General features: G+C 41.7%; 1 protein-coding gene across 2 annotated transcripts in view; it reads left to right on the top strand.

The window, feature by feature from the left end:
• Positions 1-20165, top strand: part of sema4c (sema domain, immunoglobulin domain (Ig), transmembrane domain (TM) and short cytoplasmic domain, (semaphorin) 4C) — a 107623-nt gene that overhangs the window by 79357 nt on the left and 8101 nt on the right. For both annotated transcript variants that reach the window (XM_026188233.1, XM_026188234.1), the window contains 8 exons: positions 5540-5602; positions 8383-8481; positions 8828-8924; positions 9434-9553; positions 11094-11245; positions 14911-15086; positions 18123-18267; positions 18688-18901. In XM_026188233.1, coding sequence (XP_026044018.1) covers positions 5540-5602; positions 8383-8481; positions 8828-8924; positions 9434-9553; positions 11094-11245; positions 14911-15086; positions 18123-18267; positions 18688-18901 — 1066 coding nt within the window. The remainder of the gene's footprint in view (positions 1-5539; positions 5603-8382; positions 8482-8827; positions 8925-9433; positions 9554-11093; positions 11246-14910; positions 15087-18122; positions 18268-18687; positions 18902-20165) is intronic.

Here is a 20165-nt window from a genome sequence, read left to right as displayed (position 1 = left end):
GTTAACGATAAAAATGAGGATGCTAAAAACCGATAAAAATCCTGTAAACCATAAATTTGACACCCGAGCCTCAACTGTCACGCCCCGGTACCAAAGGACTCACGAACCGGTACGGTTGGGGAACGCTGGTCTACATGGATGTGTCCTGGCCAATGTTCCCTCTAATTTTTCATGTGTCTGAGCGAACACACAAACTCCCTGAGCGATCCCTTGGACCACTGTGAGCGACATCAGACGTGTGCACTGTGGTCACGTCACCATCTAATCCATCCAAGTTACATGGTTTATTAAAATAATCAAATTACAGCATTTACATTTCTGTTAGTCTACTTTTAATTAACTGCTTTAGCCCACTTACAATGAAAATGTAAAAAAAACCTAGTCATTGACCTGTGCAGTACGTTAACACTATTGGAAGTAAAAATAACTTGAACTTTTGAGCCTAAAATGATGACAGAGGTCAGTAATTTGCACCAGAGGTACACTTCAACTGTGAGAGACAGAATGTGAAAGAAAAATCCATGAATCCACATGGTAGGATTTGTAAAGAATTTATTCGTAAATCAGGGTGGAAAATAAGTATTTGGTCAATAACAAAAATACAACTCAATACTTTGTAACATAACCTTTGTTGGCAATAACAGAGGTCAAACGTTTACTATAGGTCTTTACCAGGTTTGCACACACAGTAGCTGGTATTTTGGCCCATTCCTCCATGCAGATCTTCTCGAGAGCAGTGATGTTTTGGGGCTGTTGCCGAGCAACACGGACTTTCAACTCCCGCCACAGATTTTCTATGGGGTTGAGGTCTGGAGACTGGCTAGGCCACTCCAGGACTTTCAAATGCTTCTTACGGAGCCACTCCTTTGTTGCCCGGGCGGTGTGTTTTGGATCATTGTCATGTTGGAAGACCCAGCCTCGTTTCATCTTCAAAGTTCTCACTGATGGAAGGAGGTTTTGGCTCAAAATCTCACGATACATGGCCCCATTCATTCTGTCCTTAACACGGATCAGTCGTCCTGTCCCCTTGGCAGAAAAACAGCCCCATAGCATGATGTTTCCACCCCCATGCTTCACAGTAGGTATGGTGTTCTTGGGATGCAACTCAGTATTCTTCTTCCTCCAAACACGACGAGTTGAGTTTATACCAAAAAGTTCTACTTTGGTTTCATCTGACCACATGACATTCTCCCAATCCTCTGCTGTATCATCCATGTGCTCTCTGGCAAACTTCAGACGGGCCTGGACATGCACTGGCTTCAGCAGCGGAACACGTCTGGCACTGCGGGATTTGATTCCCTGCCGTTGTAGTGTGTTACTGATGGTGACCTTTGTTACTTTGGTCCCAGCTCTCTGCAGGTCATTCACCAGGTCCCCCCGTGTGGTTCTGGGATCTTTGCTCACCGTTCTCATGATCATTTTGACCCCACGGGATGAGATCTTGCGTGGAGCCCCAGATCGAGGGAGATTATCAGTGGTCTTGTATGTCTTCCATTTTCTGATGATTGCTCCCACAGTTGATTTTTTCACACCAAGCTGCTTGCCTATTGTAGATTCACTCTTCCCAGTCTGGTGCAGGTCTACAATACTTTTCCTGGTGTCCTTCGAAAGCTCTTTGGTCTTGGCCATGGCGGAGTTTGGAGTCTGACTGTTTGAGGCTGTGGACAGGTGTCTTTTATACAGATGATGAGTTCAAACAGGTGCCATTCATACAGGTAACGAGTGGGGGACAGAAAAGCTTCTTACAGAAGACGTTACAGGTCTGTGAGAGCCAGAGATTTTCCTTGTTTGAGGTGACCAAATACTTATTTTCCACCCTAATTTACGAATTAATTCTTTACAAATCCTACCATGTGAATTCATGGATTTTTTTTTCACATTCTGTCTCTCACAGTTGAAGTGTACCTCTGGTGCAAATTACTGACCTCTGTCATCATTTTAAGTGGGGGAACTTGCACAATCGGTGGCTGACTAAATACTTTTTTGCCCCACTGTATACATATATATATATATATATATATATATATATATATATATATATATATATATATATATATAAGCTCTGACTTGTATTATGAGTATGAGGTCTGGTAGCTGCAAAGTTGTTGATTTTTTTAATGCAGCCAATGCGCTTTTAAACAAACATTTCAAACTATTTACAGAACAATCAGCTGTTCTGCATTAAATTTGATGCCACACAAATTATTTGTGCCACTCCAAAAGATAATTTCTGTCCACTATGAGATAAAGGAGAACAACAGCCTGATACCTGCAGTCCTGACAACAGGAGATGTATCACTCCTGTAACACCTGTAACATTCAGCAGTCGCCTCATTGTTCTGACACACACAACAAAACTATTGACTACAATACACACTCACTTCACAAGATTTGCGATAAATGTCTCAAATCTCTCACATCTCAAAACACCACCGTCACTCCTAAAACTTCCCCCCGTTTCTTAACAACTAGATGCCACGTTGCCATATCATTTTTTCATTGGTCGACATGGACGAATATGAAAGGGTGGGTTTTTGGTTTTGTTTTTGCTCACAGGCGGAGAGTGCTTTCGAGCATTTTCCTTATAAAACGCTGTTTTTACCGTTTCTTCCCGCAGTAAATATAAACAACGATAAAATTCAGGAAGAAAACCAAACATTGCATATATTTTTATCATAACTCTGGTTTTACGTGGCCTATCAACACAAAATCAAAACTGGTATAAAGTCCACACTTTTTCCATCAATTGTTCCGTCTCTCCTGCTCACATCTCCAATGGTTGTACACGTTGTCATTAACGTGGCTTCACTCCACATCAGCCACGCCGCTTTGCTAGCTAAAACACCAGTGTCGGCACAAACGGACGCTGTCATAGCCTGTCAACCACGTTGATTAGCTGCGTTGATACGAATGTGAATCGCATTATTGGCTGGACTATGGGATAAGGTGGCATCGTTCTAATCCCATACGGGAGCAGCCAGTCACTTACTGACTAACACCGCAAAACAGAATTGTTAAAGTTTTAATTTTAATTTCAATTCAGGTTAGATTTTTTTTTTTTTGTGCGCAACGCAGATTTTCTGTGCGCAGAGACGTGCACAGCTTAGAGGGAACATTGGTCCTGGCCAAACTGAAGGTTGGTCCTTCACAACTCAAACTGTTGACATTGAATCAAAAGCAGGGGCGACAGGATAGGAACAAAAGCTGTTTTGTTTTCTGCAGAAATAATGGCTGTACCACAGCATTAACATCTAGATGACTTTACTGATAACAGATCATTAAAAGCACCCAAATCAACTGCCAGATTTTTTTTTATTATTTTCAATTATGAAACATCACATCCTTCCACCGCTCAGTTCACAGCTGGTCATGTTTTTGCTGGACATCACCGATTTACATGTTTTTGTTATAGTCAGTAAGGCTGTTATAGTTAATGACAGTTATTAACTGACCTTATATCCAAATATCGCCGTTTGTATGCAGCTATTCAACCAAATCTTTAGTTGTCCAATTTTTTTAAATGACTCTCTTGAAGCTGTATCATAGTTTTAAATAAACCAATTCATATTTTAGGATATTATTAGACATTCATTTTGCATAAGGCTGCCGGCCAGCTGTGCAAGGCAAAATAAAACGCTTTGAAGGGAATGATTGTGTAGCCCGCGTGCATATTCACCGACACAGGTTGTAGGACTTATAATAGCACGTCGGTGTGGGCCCGCATCTTAAATGGAGGTAACAGGTCAGTTCCAGTAATGTGCTATGCAGTTGCGGGGGAGGACAGGTTTGGAAAATTTGACCCATGCAGGACACGAGTATTTGGTCTTTGCAGACTGAAATGATGTAAGTTCTACATTTATTTGCATATAGAGTGGGGAAATGAAATCCAATCAAAAGTGGCCACTCAAGACACATGTGGAGATGCATTCTAATGCCAGGTGTGAACTGGTGTGCTTGGAGCTGTCCGCTTTGATCAGATCTCCCAAGATGCATGTTAATGCCAATTCTGAACAGGGTTTTAAAAGCTGCTGCACATCATTAAGGCAGTGCATTAATGTGATTTAGATAGGGTTTGTCTTTATAAGCCATTAGGTATTGGTGCTGAGGGTAGCTAGTACTACCATCTGAATGTATAGTTATTCTAATATTTAATGTGTTAGGGGGAATTGCAAAAAATTCTTGGGATGACTGGTGACTAATGAGGACTGGATAGGAAGCAACACTAAGCTGCTGGACTGGTTCATTTTAGTTGGTCTTTCTTTAGTTAAAGCTGCAGATCCTACAGGTGATATTTCATAGTCACTGATCTTGATGATTATTCACTTATTAAACCTTGACCACTGGAGCTCTATCATCTGCCTAGTGAACACAGAATATTCAATAAGGGCTACTAACACCAAAGTACATTTGTGAAACCAATAAAGAAACATACTTTTTTACCATTAAAAGCCACTATTGCTTTAACTTGTATCTCATTTTTAAACAGCAGTCTATCTATGCGTGTGTTTATATGGCAAAAACCCAGTTTGACTGCTGTTGGTTCAAATCCAGTCGAGTAAATCAGTTTAATTTTGAATATGCTGCTGCTCTCTGCCTGTAATGACTGGTATAATTATTTTTAATGGTGTGGAAACCTCTTAGTAAACAGAGTTCATACTCTGGATTTGTGTTCACAAAGCAAAGTTCAGCCACGTGTTACAGTTTCAAAAAAGTAGCTACTGTAAATAATTACCGACATTTATTTGTTAAACAGTAAGTATGGACGTATAAAGTGTGAAAGAATGTGCATGTTTCCTTTTTTTATTTGCTTCCCCCCTACATTTTTACCAAAAAAATTTACCTTTCGGAGGATAAAAGCCCACAGCTAGACAGGTAGTTTGTACAAGTGCATTAAATTTGAACCTTTTTCAGTCTGTCTTTGATCCTTTAAACAATGCTACAATCATCAGAGAATTGTTCCGCAGTAAGGACCTCACGGCTTCCTACCTAACACAAATCGCGTGTTTGATCGGGCAGGAACACGACTGCCAGGGAAAGAACCCCGTGGCTTTTCTCTGCACCGCCTGGGCAGCTCAGTTGGTGGATTGTTTTAATTAACTTTACTGTATCTTTAGCTCAGAACTAGTGTAATACATCTTTCTGAACTAGGCCTTTCTTAGCATCCAAGTGCATCTACTCTCATTAGTTCTTGGTAGAGATCATCTTTGAGATTTGTACATTTTGAACTATACTGTATTTGTCAAATATACTGCTTTTGTGAGATGGTGGTTGTTGCTATAGTTACTGCAGCTAGTGGTTAAGAATACAGAGCCCAGTGGCTGAGTTAGACAAAATGGCAAAAAAGGAAAGGACTGTTTTTTGCGGTACTGTGTCTCGGTGTGCACCTTATTAGAGACAAGTGAGGCAATTTCTTTCCCTATTTACAGCATGCAGTATGTACACAGTATATTACATACAGATAGACAGCACACTTACAGCTATATTACTTGTGGGCAAAAGGCAAATAACATCATTCCATCTGTTTCTTTCCTTTCTCCAGATTGACTGGCCAGCTCCGCAGGACAAGAAGAGGGAATGTGTTGCCAAGGGCAAAAACAACCAGGTAATGTAGAACTCAGTTGACGTGGCTGTTGGGGTTACCTGCCTTGCTCAAGGGCAGCGCAGCAGTAGTTTCTAAGACAATCATTTCTAAGAGCATGAAAACATTACTCACTCCTCTACTCACTCAATTACAGTTTATCAAACCGGTCTGGGATTTCAGACTGGAAAGCTTCCAGTCATTACATTAGCACACAGAGAACGTGCATCTTCCAGACAGGGTCAGCAACTTTTAAGGTGGTTCAGTGTGTGTGTTTTACGTTAAGCAACAAAAGAGATACTGAAGTCTTTCTCCAACAATGATGGAATGTTATGAAAAATTGGTTGCACTGCAAGGCAACCTGCTTTTATATAACCCATTTTACAATTATGTTATAACAAACACAAGTAAATAAAACACATTTTGTTTTTTGTCAAGGGTTGAATAAAAAGATTAACAGTAATCCTGTATCTGTGTGGGAAAGTTACAGTACATGTAAACAGCAGCTGTTTAGCTTAGCCTAACACTAACAGAGGAAGTGGAGGGAAACAGCTGACATGATGCTATCTACTATTGTGTAACTGTGATTTTACATGGGTTATTTCTTACGTTACTAAGCAACCCAGTATATAACATGTCTGTGGTTTATTTCATATGAATTAAGTAGGCAACAAACAGCTAGCGTGTTGGCTAGCTAGCTGTAGAGGAGCTAACAGGTTGTTTCCAGGCTATAAATATGACAAGCTATGCTCACCTCTGGCTGGCCATACCTTTATATTGATGAAGACAGACAGACTGCAAACCACTGTAAAGCAATTTTTGTTGTTCTTGTTGTTGTTTTCAAGAGGGTGGAGTGCTAGCAAGGTAAATTCATCAACTCTATAATTGTACTGCACAGATCCCAGCAAGTGCCTAATAGCCTAGCACACAAAAAATACTAGATTTTCCATTCACCACAACTGGAGCACAGGCAGATCATTTCAATTAAAAATGTAGGAAGGTCATGCTGAAGGGTGCAGCCACCTTTGTCAGCATCCACCTGTTTGTAAAACTGTCCAGACACCTTAAAATGTAAACATTTAAGGCTTTTAGACAACTTAAAAAGGTGTATTAAAAAACAATACTATGTACAGTTGTTATGCAGAAGGAATTACTTTAAAAAGAGCATCAATTTTTGTACCAAACTGACAGATTGTAAGTATTTTTCCATCTGTTATAAAACTGGGCAACCTTGGAGCTATGGAGAAACTTCCAAGTGGCCACTAAAGGAACTGCAGTTTGGGGGGTTTTTTTACTTTTTTTTTTTATTTGCTTCTTCAGTCCCCAAGGTTTTCCATTATAGCGTTGTCTTCTTACCTATTTCTTAGCAAAAAGCTATTTTTAATACATGTATTTTTTCTTGATATGACATATAAAAGATGTAACACAGTAATCCCAAACAAACCTCAATAGGTCTTTTGGTTTTGAAAATTTTGTTACAATTATATTCAGCACTGTAATAATACTAAAATTCAGCATCCTCCAGTTCTCACCACCAGTTATGGTACATTTGTAAACTGTGTAAATTGGTCCCTGCTAGCTCTGCACTTTAGTCTCAGCAAAAACCTCTCACTGCTTAGGAAGCATGATCTGCAAGAAGTCATGTTAAATATTTTATAGAAGCACACAGCGCTTTTTGAAATAAAGCTAAAGCTTCTCTTGATCATTCGTAACTTTTGATGGGGTTTAAAGGAGTAAGGGCGTAATAGTTCACTGGAGTGCAATAGCAGCAGCAGTAGCACTTCTTTAACTAAAACGGCCTCCAACTGAAGTAAAAAAAAAAAGATATTTTTATATGCTTAGAAATTAGTGCAACTGGAGATTTAAAAAGACTCAAGCAATTTTAAATATTCATTAGAACCTAATGCATACTCAAACTTTACCTTCTGAAGATCGAAAACTCCTCTTTCCATAGTATGCTGGGCTGTGATGGGGAGAGCTGTAAACATTTCTTTTGTTCTTCATCTTTTATTCTGCTGATCTACTATCTACTATAAAAAATATCTCACAGTGCTTTCATGTGTTAATTTACTTACTACGTAGGAATCACCATATGGCATTTAAAAATGCCTGTTGTTACATTTAATTGGTTTTCTTTTTATGTAGCATTGTAGTTTGATGGAGGACTATCTGCCAGACACATCTCATGCTACATCAGCGACCGCATTGAGCTGAAAACCTAAATTTAAAAACATCACATTGCTCATATTACTGCCTCGAGACAGAGATATTGTTTTGAAGCTCGTTGGAGGGCAAGATAAACTTGGTGTACTGATTTATTTACTACAGTAGAATGACTCATGTGTGAGCGTCTGTTTCCATTTCCATTCAAAGAGCTTTATTCTTCGTCACAGTGCAGACAATAACGGGCACTTCCCATGAATGATTCTGATATTTAGACACATATTTTTTAAATGTATCGGCATCTTTCTCATTTACTTTAATGATTCTGTTGTTTCACCACCTTGAGTGTATCCTAAATTGGGCACTGGACTGTCACGTTTATATTGACTGATATCAAAGTAAATCATCAAAGTAAATGTAGGCTGATTTTGCACCTTCTTAATACATGAATTTATCTGGAAGCATTTTCAAGTTTGGTGAGGATCCAGAAGAATTCACAGCAAAGCTTTGGAGTAAAGCTAAATCTCAGAGGATGTGTTAAGTATTCTGAAAGTCTTTGTGGTGGAATAGGTTTCTCCCCTTAGCCGAGGATAAAACTGCTCCGATTGCCTTGAAAATAACTCCTCGTCACTCTCTCACAGACCGAGTGTTTCAACTACATCCGTTTCCTCCAGAGCTACAACCACACGCTCCTCTACACCTGCGGCACCTACGCCTTCCAGCCCAAATGCACTTACGTGGTAAGTACACGTGTAGCTCCGTAGATAGCAAGTCACAGCGAGCCTGTGCTGACAGGTGTCTACTTGAGATTTCTGCCACCTGACCTGAGGCAAAGACCACTGTGTGACAAAATAAAAATAAATGCAATGGAAAATAAGCATCTCAGGCAAAGGTTAGCCCAACGTGTGAAGGCCCGTGCGCGTACACGTGCACGCATATCGTGTGACATTGATGCAACAAGACAACATGGCGAGCTGTGAAGATCTGGTCCTTGCAACGGACAGACAGACCTTGCAGCTGTGCAATGTAGGTCAATACGTACTGATGATCCTCATTATGTGCGTGTGAATCTTTGCACGTTTGCAGAATGCAGATTCTTTTACCCTCAACGCTGCAGCCCTGGAAGATGGGAAGGGAAAATGCCCGTATGATCCCGCCAAGGGGCACACTGGCCTTATAGTGGGTAAGTATAGCCATGTATATATTCATGTGTGAGGAATAGTAGTAAAAGTTTTTGGATCTTTCTGAACGGATTTAGGATTGTTAAAGAATCACTTTATCCCAAAAAGCAAGACAAATCCCTAGGTGGAAATTCATTGACTTCTATTATCAACAAAAACACACAGTCAGCTTCTGTTGTTCCATCTCAGCAGTTTGTATACTGAAGGGAACAGCCCCGCAGTTTTTACAGCTCTAAAAGAAGCATTAAATGTCCATCAAATCTCGACAAACTGCTCATGCAGAATTTCCCATCTGTTTTCTCGCCATACTGTTGCTCTGAGAGTCCAAAAGTCCAGTTTAACTTGCACGCTGCATTCCCTTCACTGCGGACAGCTTCAGTGAACCTACAGGCGCCCATTCACCGTCCTGCATTTGTGTTTCCCAGCTGAACCACTGACCCTCTCCCATTGTAAGCCGGTACAATAGTCACTAAAAAAGAATGAAACTAAAGCTTGCATTTTGTTGGTACAGATAAGGAGCTGTACTCGGCAACACTCAACAACTTCCTGGGTACAGAGCCAGTCATTCTGAGAAACCTGGGCCAACAGCATTACAGCATGAAGAGCGAATACTTGCCTGCTTGGCTCAATGGTAAGATTTTCTTTTTTTTTAATGAACACATAAGGCAAAGAGCAAAGAAGAAAGAAATTATGAGCCCAAAGCTGAAGAGGAAAGACAGGGTGGGACGAAAAAGAGAATAGCAGGAGCAAAAGTCTTTTGTCCTGGGAGATTCTCACATGGATCCGGCTGCTGAACGATGCTTCAGATATTTAGCAAATTCTAAATAAATTCTAATATACCAGAAAATATTACATTTTCTGTTAAAAGTCAAGCCATAATCTGTAAATTAAGGCTGTAAATAGAAATGTGGAACAACTGAGGCCAAATATAAAACACAATAAAGATGAACTACACAACAGGTTTCTGCACACTGTTAGTCTGTTAGTCTTGTAGGTAGTTATTTATATATGTGTAAGAAACCCGCTTTTCATCCTGTGTGAATCAATCCCAGCTGCTGTGTTCAGAAGAAAGATGAAGAAAAATGTCAAGTCATGCATACTTTTGTTTGAATTAAACTATAATATTCAGTCTTTTTCCCCCAAGTTACAACATTACTGACAAATTAAACTTGTATTCCATTTTTTAAAAATCACAATAGAGGGAGATAACATTCACTTCCTTTTAACAGAGTTTCATAAAAAAAAGAGCAGGAAACATGCAAAAGAACAAGAGAAAGAGAACTGAGTTGCAGGAAATGAAGACCGCGCCTGGGCTGCAGCGAAGGACGTTATCTCTTGAGGGGGGGCTGAGTGGGGGGAGAGGAGCCAGGCACTTGGACAGAATTGAAGAAGAGAGGAGAGGATGAAATCACAGCAGGAAAAAATATGTGATGGAAAGACAGATATGAGGATTGCTGATGAAAAGATTGAGGGACTGATGAGGGGAACGGAGGAGGGAGAGAGGGAAGAGGAACATACAGCTGAGGCAGGGCTTTCATTATTCATGCTAATACAGAGCTTTTATTAAAAAGCCGACCTGCAAGGAAGCAAGCCTCATCTTAATTTAAGCAATTCTGACCAGCCTAAAAGCATTTAATTGGCCTGGGTTTCAGCTGAGAGTTGTAGTGCACTGTGATGATTTAAAAGGCGGCTTCAGAGGCTTTAATACTGAAAACACCAGTCCATCTGGGGAACCACGGTGTCCTTGCAATTTAAAAAAATACACGTTTGCATAAAAATTGTAGAATTGAAAGCCTCCAGCAGCTCGAGTCCAAAACTGTCTGTATCTGCTGTTGCACATTCAGAACCTAATGAGGAGTACAATCTGAGAAACAGAACGGTGTCTAGAGAAAGTAAAAACGCGCATGCACGCAAACACACACACACACACAGAAAATGGACCATTAACAAAAAGGTAGAGACACAGAGAGTAAAAATGGCCAAGAAGAAGAAGAGCGATGACAGAAAATGACAGAAGACAAAGAGGTGAGAAAGGGTGTCAGGGAATGAAATAGAGGTGTCAAGCTTTTGTGCTTACACCTGTTTTTGTTGTGATTCAGTCCTGCAGAGCGAGGCTGTCTCCGTGTTTCCATGTAAATATCTGATTCTGATTGTGTGTGTTGCATGTGCAGAGCCTGACTTTGTGGGCTCAGCCCTGGTGAGGGAGAGCAGCGGCAGTAAAGAGGGCGACGACGACAAGATCTACTTCTTCTTTACCGAGCGAGCCATGGAGCTGGATTGCGACACCGAGCCCAACGTGGCCAGGGTGGCTCGCGTCTGCAAGGTAACGCCTGACGCAGCGGATAATCAAAACGGATCCCAGAACAGATTCAATTAAGAATCTCCTAGTAGCGCCTTAACCTGGCACCTGTGGGCGTTTATTAATTGGGAAAAACACAAACTCATTCAAACAGTAATCAATCTGTAAGTGCACAGGGACGGATTTGACTGCAGAATTGTAGTTTCATGCACACTTGACTGGAAATCAGCTGTTTTCCATTTTCTCCAGCTGTTTTGGCAGCTGTTTCTGAGCACTTAATAATGTGAGGCAGCACTTGCTAACAGTTACAGGCTTCAGCTGGAGGCGCCCATATAAGGAAGCAACCAACAGAATTGATTGAAATGATAAACAGCATATAGAGTAAATACATCGACTATGCAGAGTTTTCCTTATAGGTACAAATTGGAAAGTAAGTCTCTCCTGGTTGTTCACTCAGATGCATTAGCAACTCGCCACTCCTCCTAGCAAAGCAGTGATGAAAGATTTATACCTCCACAATACCCTTAACCCAACCTTGTCAAATAAAGAGTAGTGGTCAAATCTCATCAATGACTCCACAGCAGCTCATGTTGTCATTGGTGCAGCATTTAAACTGATAATTAATTATGATTAAATTTATGTAATAAAACCTGTTCACATTGATTTTGTCATTAGTTGCCTTTACCAAGGACTATACTCACAAACTACAATGAGCCTGAAGGTAACAGCGCATGGATCAGTGTTAGATATATTGCTAACATTAGCTAATTAGCGCTTGTCTTTGCTTTGATAATGAAGAATTTCTTGTCACAGTGTCACAGAATTAGTGACTCAGATAGACCACTTTCTCGGGTATATATCTGCAACTGCTCATTAATGACAATTATCTAGTCAGCTAGTCACATTGGAGCAATTCAGCGCATTCAGGCATGTCGGCATGGCCGAGACGACCTGCTGAAGTTCAATTTGAGCATCAGAATGGAGAAGAAGGATGATTTAGGTAACTCTAAGCATGGCGTGGTTGCTGCAGCGAGACCGGGTGGTCTGAGCATGTCCATCCCTTTACGACCACAGTGTCTCAAAATCCAAATGGCCACCTTTGGGATGTGGTGGAGATTCTCATCATGGATGTGCAGCCGAAAACTTTGCAGCAACTGTGTGATGCTGTCGTGTCAACAAAGAATGTTTCCAGTATCTTGTCGTTGAAGAGTTAGGGCAGTTCTGAGTGCAGAAGGGGCTCCAACCAAGTACTACTAAGGTATAACTAATAGAGTATCTGGAGAATAAGTATTTGGCTGCCTGTTTTTTTTTTTATATGCTTTCATCCCGATGGCGCTGTGTTTGTATCACAAGACCTAAACATTATAAAAGAAGAAGTGAGTCAGAACTGCCTTTGTAATGACTAAAAACCAGAGTGGATGCTGTATGAAGATCACAAGTGCCCAGATTTTGCAGTTTGTTCACATATCTGTTTATCTTCTAGAACTGCTTTCACAACACAAAACTGAGCGCACACAAATGAGTAGCGAGATAACGTGGGAACCACATCTGTTTACTTAAATGAACTTTTTCTTTAGAGGCTTAAAAGTAGCAATCATAAAACCTCCAGCTCAAGCATCAAGAGCACATTTAGTCAATGCCAAACCTCCCAAGCAACTGGCATACAAGTTTGAATTAAACAGCATTGCTCTGTTCATGTGCATTTGAAGTTTTCATGATCATATGAACATGTTCTGCTATAAAAATACTGAAAAAACCCACAACGTCTGCACAAAGCCAGCTGTCGCGTGTTTTTGTAACAAGAGCAACAGAACTTCAGCTCACTGCCAGTTTACTAACAATGTGCTACACCGAGACAGTTGCACTGACATAGATGTATTTGGTAATTAATGCATTAATTTGCTTAATGAATGGCCTCATTAGGACAACTGATTAGGTTTGATACACCACAGTGATTATGGCCAGACACAGACAGAGGTGATTTCTGCTATGAGGCGAGTCGACGAGAGTTGAGACGTTCAGTTACCGTTACAGAAGTAGAGTGTCACGTTACACTTACTTATGCTGCCATGTAATCTTAGCATCTTTTAAACCAGGCAAACTATAAAAGCTGGAAACAGATTGCTAATAGTCGATGGAGATGTATGTAATTTAGTGTTGAATATATGCTCTGGTTTATGGGAAGCGCCCTTTAATGTCTGCGAGGATGAACAATAAAGCTCTCTGAATGAAATTAGAAACAGATGCTGTTACATGATGTGTACTACAGCAATGAATAATTCAGCACATTCTGCTTATACCCCTATTACAGCAGGAGCACAATATCTATGTCTCATTGCTATAAAATGAGCATTTTTGTGTTTTGCTTTTTCTTTTTTTCACATCTGCAATCACTGAGGACAATAAAAATGAGAGGAATGAGGCAAATGCGTCTCTTTTGTGCCCACAGAGCAATACAGAAATAGACCGCTCGTCAATATAGATTCCATTTTTATTGTAAAAGTTAATATTGTTAGTGCCTTTATCTTCAATTTTCTCGGGTAGACCTGAACGTCTCAGGCTATAAAAGCTCTTTCAGATCCTTTTTTCAACATCACAGAAGCTCAGTCAGCCAACTGATGCGAAAAAAATTTCGTATGTATATTCAGAGTAATTACAGTGTATTTACTGGGATGATATTTGGCTTTTGTGGGGTGAAGGCGAGGCCAATGAAATGCAGAATTCGTGGCAGCCTAACAGGAAGGAGAGAGAGAGGCCAGCCAGCTCAAAGCGAGCCACACAATACTTTGTCACGGTAGAGTTTTGGTGTGTCTAAGAACTAAAACGTATTCAGTGTTGTGTGTGTAACAGTGGGCACCATTTGGTAACCATGGCGATACTTCTACATTCAGCATGTGACTGTGGGGCTTTTACCCGGATAAGAAAGCAGAGGGCTGCTGTGTTGGTATCCTCTGTTAAGATCGTTAAATAGACACAGTAATCATCCCACAGTATTTCCACTGCTTCTGCAGACTTGTTATTAATTATCATGTACAATCGCTTAATAACAATCAATAGGAGTCGTTTCTTGATAAGCTGCTGGAGCCATCAGAGAACCTGCGTATATACAGGGAGTGCTATACTAAAGTAAAGAAGTAAAGTTTAGTATTTAAAACTAAAATTCAAGAATATATATATTTTTTATTTCAAACAGTTAAAAAAAACAACTCTTTGGTTTTAATCAGCTACTTGATTAAATATCAAGTGGAAACTGAAAAATCCTCTCTGAACATGTTTTAAAACGATTAAAAATAAAGTACTCTCTTTCATCGGATCAGGTCAGATCGAGTCTTTTAATCTTTGAATCTTTGAATTTCTATTAAGAAAAGAAATGCCATTGTCGGTGTACGTGCACTGAAGTTTTCACATCACATCAGCTGGATCTGAACTAGGCAAAGCAAGTATGCTGTCACAAAGTGACTGCAGTGCTTAGTCTTCTTAAAACGAGATTAAATGTTTCTTGCTTCAGAAAACGAATATGAAATCCGTCCACTGGTCCCAAACCTTGCTGTTATTCGTATTAAGTCGTATTTATGTTTATATTAAAGTGTTACTGAATGCAAACGGTGGGTTAAAAAAATAAGCATTAAAAAAATCCTAAAATAATAATCGTTAGTCATAAATAAGATTTGATTTGTGCTCTCTCTCAGGGCGATCTGGGTGGAACCAGGACCCTGCAGAAGAAGTGGACCACCTTCCAGAAAGCCCGGCTGGAGTGCTCCCTCCCAGAGCGTCACGTCTATTTCAACAACCTGAGAGCCGTCTTCACCCTGCCGGGGCAGGACTGGCGGGGGACCACCTTCTACGGCATCTTCCACGCTCAGTGGTAAGTCGGAACGACAGCGGTGCAAAAGAGACCGCAGACATCACTTTGTTTCAAACTAAAACCCAAATAGATGTAAGTTAATTGCCACATATGCTATCAGCTGTCATCTGCCAACCTGTCAGCCTCTTACTCAAACCAATGGTCACTCTGAGAGGATGGCTCTAATTATGTACTTTGCGTGATTAGGTATTTCCTGCGTAATGAGGCCTTTAGCTGACATTAATGTGAGTTACTTTGAGAGAATACGAGTTGAGTGTCCCTGAAAATGTTTTACTGCTTTTATTAGAGATTAAACGTCTCGTGGTTTTAATTTAGCTTTGAACAATGGTGGGTGCATTTTCCAAACATATTACATCAGCTTGTCGAGCATTCATTTTCACGGCAAGACAAAGGTCTTTAAAATCATGCATGACTCCAAAGTGATCGGTCCAATCAAAGTATTTATATATCTTGTTTTAGCAACTGCTTTATTTTATAGGAGCAGAAATCCACCCTGAGTAAATCAGATGTCTCGTGAACACACCGTGCTGTTGTCCACTCGCTGCTGTTCCATTTCAAACACAGTGGGATGAAAATTAAGTCATTTTGAGCGCAATAATTAAACTACAAACTGTTAATTAAAAGGGTGTTGACAGTCATGATTCAGCTGTGAGAAGTTACTCCAGCATTATTAGCGGAGTAAAGACGGCTGTTTGTTGGGCATCACGGCAGCGTGTTAATGAGCTACTAATCAACAAAGAAACTGGAGCGAGGGCGGAAGGTTGTCCTCAGAAAGTTGGAAACGTTCTCTGTCTCCAGGCAGCGCCCTTTGATGTGAGTCTTTTGTGCTCTTCAGTAAGATATCATATCGCAAACTGAACCGGCTTTGAACTTCCAGCTTTGTTTCTTGCTCGGAGTTCCTTCTGCTGCTTGAAAAGAAAAAAAAGAGCCTAATCCCCTCGTTCTTTCTGTGTGTGACTTGCTGGGGTTTCCTTAAAGCCCCCTGGCTTTGATAGAGATAACATTAAGATAATTGGACATTATGTAAATGATGACTCGGGAGCTCAAGCCATAATGTGACTGAATAGGGCTGCGTTTTAACTCGCTAAGACATCGGCGCTGTCCTTTGGTTGTGACGTTGACCTTATAAACCCGCAGCTCTGTCACACATTAACAGGAGGAGCACTGTTCTGAAATGGAAGAGGACATCGCATCATATGACTTCATGAACTCGGCCTTTCAGAAAACAAAACACACATTGCAAAGAAAAAATGGAGAGAGCGTTTAAAGCTAAATAGCAATAGCTGTAAATTCGGACTTTGCGACTTTTCTGACTTGCTCAAACTTGCTCTGCATCTAAAGGTCAAAGGTCACTCTTTCGAGGATGCCGATGTTCACATTTTGGACAGAGACGACAGATGGTTTGAAAGAGGAGTGAAAGAAGCCGTCTATGTCCACTGTGAACGACCATCTTTGAACAGAGGGCGGGGCTTACAACACCAACTGTCTGCCATCTATAATCCAGTTTTGAGATCCCTTCTCTGGCGCCTTAACGCCCACTCGCACCCTGGGTCATTTGACCTCAGTAAATCGCATCATAGGGTGGGGCCAGGTTTCACAGCGGGTTCACCCAAAACCTTTGATTGTGGCCATGTCCACACTAATACGTTTTTGTTTGGAAACGCATGTTTTTCTCTCCATTTTTGCCTTCCGTCCACACTGAGACGGCGTTTTTGGTCAAAGAAAACGCAGCGTTTTGAAAAACCTCTCCACAGCGGATACATTTGAAAATGCCGTTTTCACGTCGCAGTGTGGACCGCGACACCTGGAGCCTTTTTGAAAACGATGACGTATTCTAGTCAAATGATGCAGTCATGTGACCAATTAAACAAAGACAGCGGAGGGCATTATACAGCAGTTGTTTTGTTTGCTCTCAATTTTGACAGCCCTATTAAAGATTAATATCAGTTTGTACATGCTCCAGATAGCACTTTTGCAACTTTGTACTTTTGTCTTACTCGCAGCAACAACTCCTCATTGTCTGGCCGATTAAAAAAACTCAGTCATTTTCCAAAGAGCCGGAAAGTAAATAAACAGCAGACAGAAATGACACAGGTTGAATTGTCTTACATTTCACTCATGCGTAATACAGGAACATAGCGTTTTCGATGGTTGCAGTGTGGATGAACAACTGGTCGGAAACGCTTGAAAACAATAGTGTGGAGCGTTTTTAAACGAAAATGCTGTTTTCAAATTGATCCGGATTAGTGTAGCCGTTTTCACACCTTGGATCATGTGATTAGGTAGAGGATCAATAGGGGGTGCAGGACCCTTTTGGGGACACTCCCACAGGGCTTAAATTTGTTTAGAACTGAAGAAGCTTCTCGGATGAGAGGTGAAACGTCTTCAAGGAAACTTAAAGAAGTCCAGACGCTTTTCTTTCCAAGCTCCTTAGATTGCTCACAGTTATATGCCTGTCTGTCAGTGCCTCAGTTTGAGAGTGGAATTAAAAAACGAGTGGAGGGGGTAGTTTCATTCCGGTGAATGAGCATGGAAATTAAAGATATTCGTGAGATATCAAGTAAAAGTATAATTTAATGTGTCTGTGTCAGACGTCAATACCCAATTTGAGTCCCACTTGGATGTCTGAAAATGTGTTGGGGAAAAAAAAATTTTTGAAGAGCTCCCGAATCCCCGACCTCACCATTAAATGAAATGCATTTCCTGAGTCACGGCACTAATTGATGGATTTCACTGGCGTATGAAGGAACCCTCGTACATGTGCATCAATTTGTGCCTCACCATGGAAACAGTGGAGATGTGTCAACAAATCAGTTTTAGACCATACATTTAATATCTATTTACTACATTGTGATTACCGGGAGGGTCGTTTAAAAGCAGCACGCTTCATTGCCTGGTATTTTTGGATTCTGCTATTTTTAAACGTACATGTTCACATCCTGTTGAGTGTGTCTCGCTGACTTGTACGACAGGTAATTTGTCTCGATTATTACTGCCACACATCACCGATTCCCCCATGTTGCTGCCATGTTCCAGGGGTGACGTGGACGTGTCAGCTGTGTGTCAGTACCAGATAAGTAACGTGAAGGAGGTGTTCAAAGGGTCCTACAAGGAGTACAGAGAGGCGTCCCAGAGGTGGGGACGCTACACGGGTTCTGTCCCCACACCGCGGCCGGGATCGGTAAGAAACTGCCCATGTCAATGTTTAAATTTTTGATCAAGTTGTAGACAGCTTCACAGAGCAGGAAAATAGTCCCTATGGGATAGTTAAGGAGGGAGGGAAAATGGGTGATGTGGCGTAGCTTGGAGGCCAAGGACATAATGATCCAGCGCCACAGGAAAGGAAGGAGAGGAAGGGGTGTTAGCAGGCGGAGGTGAGAGCCAGTGCGAAGCAAAACTGAAGAAGAGGAAGGGGTGGAGGGAGGGCACTGGTTTGTAAGCCAGTTAACCGTGCCAACCTGTATCAGCTGCAGCTAAGAAGTTTCCTCCTCTTCCTCTTTCTCCTTCCTGGCCCTCTTACTTTCTCCTCATATCCTTCTCCCTTCCTTTCCCCGCTTCATTTCCCTCCCCTGTCCCTCCTTCTTTTCTCTCTTTACTGCAGTGTATAACCAACTCAGACAGGGAGAACGGCTACAACAGCTCCCTGCAGCTGCCTGACGCCACGCTCAACTTTGCCAAGAAGCACCCTCTGATGGAGGACAAAGCTCTGGGCCGCCTCCTGCTGCTCACCAAGGGCGTCAACTTCACGAGGCTGGCGGTGGATCGTGTCAGCGCCCTGGACCAGAGGCCGTACAACATGCTCTTCATCGGCACAGGTAATGAATCGTGATGCTGGCATGGGTGTTTGGCTAAAACACTGATGTTTTTATTGGGGGGAAAACGCATCACCAATCGTGTACACTCCCTCCTCAGAGCCTATTCTATTCCCACTGCTCAACTGTTTTTCTGATTGCTTCCATTGCTACACTTAAACTGAAGCAATAATTCAAGTCTTTTAATGCCCCCTACCCCTCCAGCGACTTCTCGGCTGCTTTCAGCGCTTCCACTTCAACTGTCACTTCAGCTAATTTTTGCTCTTTAACTAACTAATGCTGTGACATTTCAACTGCAGTCGCTGCTTCCATTCCCACTGACACGACTATTCACAGCTCGCCGCCCGTCTCCGCTCACTGCGGCGCTAGAGGCCAAGAGAGCATCTTGCTCTGGAGCTTCAAAAAGAAAAAAGGCGATAAAGTTGAATCATCGTCTTTAAGCAGACTGCACAGTGTTCATGATTTATGATGTTTCTGTTATTTTTTTGACCCCCATCTGTAGAGATGGGGTGTTCTCAGCGGGCCGGTGAAAATATATGACATGCATAGAGTGTTTGTCATAGAGATAAGAGCTTACGGGCCGTGGCAGCACAGAGGAACAGGTACTGGCATAAGGTACGGTAGCACGAAAACAACATGCCATCTGGCCAGACTTTAGCTGAGTTTCAATTAGGGGCTAGATTTGCATGCTGAGATCCGTCTTCATGCATCAAAGGAAACGTCTACACACCCGCGACTTAATTAATATCTCCAGTCAGTAGCCATTGGGCCCATACGCAGGTGTCCTGTTTTGGATCAGAAATCAGCCCGCCCTCCCGGAGCCTTAATCCTGGATAATACACATCTAATAGCGGATTCCAGGGAATGTGAATTTGAATGCAGCCCATCTCATGAATGGAAAGACTCCCCTACTTATCATTCAGATCACTGCAGAGACAGAGTGACTGGGACAACACTGACAGTGTGACAACAGCGGACTCGGGGCTTCTCTGCTGGCAGGCGGTGAGGCCAGCCCGGACACACACATGGCCGCTGCTGCTGCGACACAAACACACACACGCGCGGGCGCTAGCACCTTACTAATGGACACACACAGATATGCACACTCACACTCTCTGAGGCAAGTGCAGTCATCCCCGCTTGTCGTGCTTCACGGCACAAACTCAACGGGGCCCTTGGCAGACGTGCGCTCGCAGTGCCAATTGGGCTGCGGGCTTGATTAGCTATTAGCGACGGCATAGCGACAGCTGATGTGAAAAAAAAGAGA

Source organism: Astatotilapia calliptera, chromosome 12, assembly GCF_900246225.1.
Source record: "Astatotilapia calliptera chromosome 12, fAstCal1.2, whole genome shotgun sequence".
Lineage (NCBI taxonomy): Eukaryota > Metazoa > Chordata > Actinopteri > Cichliformes > Cichlidae > Astatotilapia > Astatotilapia calliptera.
Note: the sequence above shows the minus strand (reverse complement) of the source record. Positions and strands in the feature narration are given on the sequence as shown.